The sequence below is a fragment of the Engraulis encrasicolus genome, chromosome 3 (assembly GCF_034702125.1).
Source record: "Engraulis encrasicolus isolate BLACKSEA-1 chromosome 3, IST_EnEncr_1.0, whole genome shotgun sequence".
Lineage (NCBI taxonomy): Eukaryota > Metazoa > Chordata > Actinopteri > Clupeiformes > Engraulidae > Engraulis > Engraulis encrasicolus.
Genome location: NC_085859.1, coordinates 11,993,549 through 11,996,048, shown reverse-complemented (window position 1 = coordinate 11,996,048; position 2,500 = coordinate 11,993,549). Strand labels below are relative to the sequence as shown.

Sequence of the window (2,500 nt, the reverse complement as noted above, 5' to 3'; positions counted from 1 at the left end):
GGGAGCGAGAGAGAGAGAGAGAGAGAGAGAGAGAGAGAGAGAGAGAGAGAGAGAGAGAAAGAAGTAGGGACAAAGTGATTGCAGCGTGGGGGGTTCCAGTCCAGAGGCAAGCTCTAGTCAACAGACAGACACACAGACAGAACAAGACAATGCAACTCACTAGTCTGCACAATGGGACCATGCGGTGGTAATACACCATGCTAATCCAGTCTGACCTCACACACATCCAATTTCTTTCTGCCGGGTGCAGGGTCAAAATGTAAAGTTCATGTACTGTAGGGCGAGGAAGACCCGCACACCAATGAGTTCCCATTTAATCCTTTTCATTTTGTGACGTTTCGGGCCACCACGGCCCTTCCTCAGCCTGAGTCTTCCTTATCTTACGTAATACAATTTAAAGATAATTTTCATGTGCTACGGACAATTACATTTTTTATCTTACCTCATCTCATCTCATGTCATCTCATCTCATCATATCTTATCTTATCTGCCATGCTAACCTTGTCTGTGGTGATGTAGGCCATGTATCGGGCTTTGGGGTCCCCGTCGCTGTTCTTGGGCAGTAACATCATCTTCCTCAGGGGGGAGCCAAAGCAGGGCCCCAACAGTGTCTTCCTGTGGTGGGGAATATTACATTACATTACATTACATTACATTACATTGCATTTGGCAGACACTTTTTAACCAAACTGACAACTGCATATGCTAAGTAGGGATAGGTTTTGTTTTTAAGTACATTAGCACAGGTTTAGGTAGAGTACACACACAAACGCATTATGTCATAGAATCTGGCTCGTGTGTGTGTGTGTGTGTGTGTGTGTGTGTGTGTGTGTGTGTGTGTGTGTGTGTGTGTGTGTGTGTGTGTGTGTGTATGTGTGTGTCTGATGTGGTCATTATGTGTGTGTGTGTGTGATGCTGTCAGTGTGTGTGTGTCACCTGCACATATTGGTGGTGGCGTTGTAGAGTTTCATCTTCTGTGTGTCTGATGTGGTCTGTGTGTGTGTGTCTGATGTGTATGTGTGTGCGTGTGTGTGTGTGTCACCTGCACATCTTGTGTCTGATGTGGCCAGTGTGTGCCTGTCACCTGCATATCTTGGTGTGTCTAATGCGGTCAGTGTGTGTGTGTGTGTGTGTATGTGTGTGTGCATGTGTGTGTGTCTGATGTGTGTGTGTGTGCGTGTGTGTGTGTGTCACCTGCACATCTTGGTGGTGGCGTTGTAGAGTTTCATCTTGTGTGTGTCGGCTGCGGTGAGCAGGAAGCTCTCGGTGGTGAGGGGCGGGTACCAGGCCATGCAGGTGGGCACCCCGCTCTGCTCCACACGCTCCGCACTGAGCAGCACCAGACGATCGCCACCGCTAGCCAAGAGGTCATACTCCATCTGAACACACACACACACGCAGACACGCACGCACATGCACACATGCAGACACGCACGCACATACACACATGCAGACACGCACGCACATGCAGACACGCACGCACATACACACATGCAGACACACACGCAGGCACGCACATGCAGACACGCATCGATAGTGTTATCAGTTGCTCTGTTCTAAACGCCCAGCACTGAGGAGCACCAGACGATCGCCACCGCTAGCCAAGAGGTCATACTCCATCTGAACACACACGCACATGCAGACACACACACACTGACCAGCCTGCGGTCCTGTCCGAGGGAGAGCAGGCGGGGCAGGCCCGTGTCCAGCTGCTGTCCGAAGAGCAGTTCCTGGATGGGCAGGTAGTGGGAGTGGTGGCGGCCCAGGTACGCCCAGCGCTCAGTCACCTGCCCCTGCCCCTGGCCCTGGCCCTGGCCCTGCTGCTGACCCTGCTCCTTCTTCTCCTTCAAAAGAAAGAAGAGAGAAGAGAATGTCAATGCGCGCACTGGACTAGATGCTGGCAGTGATTGCTTGATTTATTTGTGGTATTCATGTAGCCCCTTAATGCACGCCGTACCTCCTGTGGCACGCTGTAATAGACTTTGAAAGTTAACTACTATAGTACTACACTACTATGACAGTGCACAGGGCCTTTAGTAATACATTACAACTTGGTCATTCCCATTCTGGTAACAGCTAATTTATAATGCCGTGTCTTAAGGGGTTAAACTTAAACCTCTTTCAAGTTGGGGAAAAAACTGAGGAAAATAAATCTGACACAACTTGACAGTCACAAAGGTGACCAGCTACGCTCAGTGCTCACCATACATTGTATGCCTCACATTCATTACCTGACTCTTGCCATCTGATATGCTCTCGCTGTGTGACGCAATTTAAACTCGGAGAGTCAGAGCGCACCCGTGACAAAAAAGGCTTTATCTCAGTTCGAATGTTGAAAAACGCAATTTTTACCTAAACCAGTGCTCGCTTAAAGTGGAATAACTTCGGAATGAAACAAACCGTAAAAATATACAGACAGCTGAGTTTTTGGGCTTTCGAACAAGCCATGGCGTGTGGCATGTGTCTGTGGGTTGAAGACAACATATTCGGTGGCTGTTCA

At 49.1% G+C, this 2,500-nt stretch overlaps 1 protein-coding gene across 1 annotated transcript in view; it reads right to left on the bottom strand.

Moving 5' to 3' along the window:
- cfap251 (cilia and flagella associated protein 251) overlaps nt 1-2,500 on the bottom strand; it is a 29,307-nt gene that overhangs the window by 8,254 nt on the left and 18,553 nt on the right. The window contains exons 15-17 of the mRNA XM_063194765.1: nt 1,659-1,844; nt 1,195-1,379; nt 501-615 (exon numbers count right to left, since the gene is read on the bottom strand). Of these exons, the coding sequence (XP_063050835.1) occupies nt 501-615; nt 1,195-1,379; nt 1,659-1,844 (486 nt within the window). The remainder of the gene's footprint in view (nt 1-500; nt 616-1,194; nt 1,380-1,658; nt 1,845-2,500) is intronic.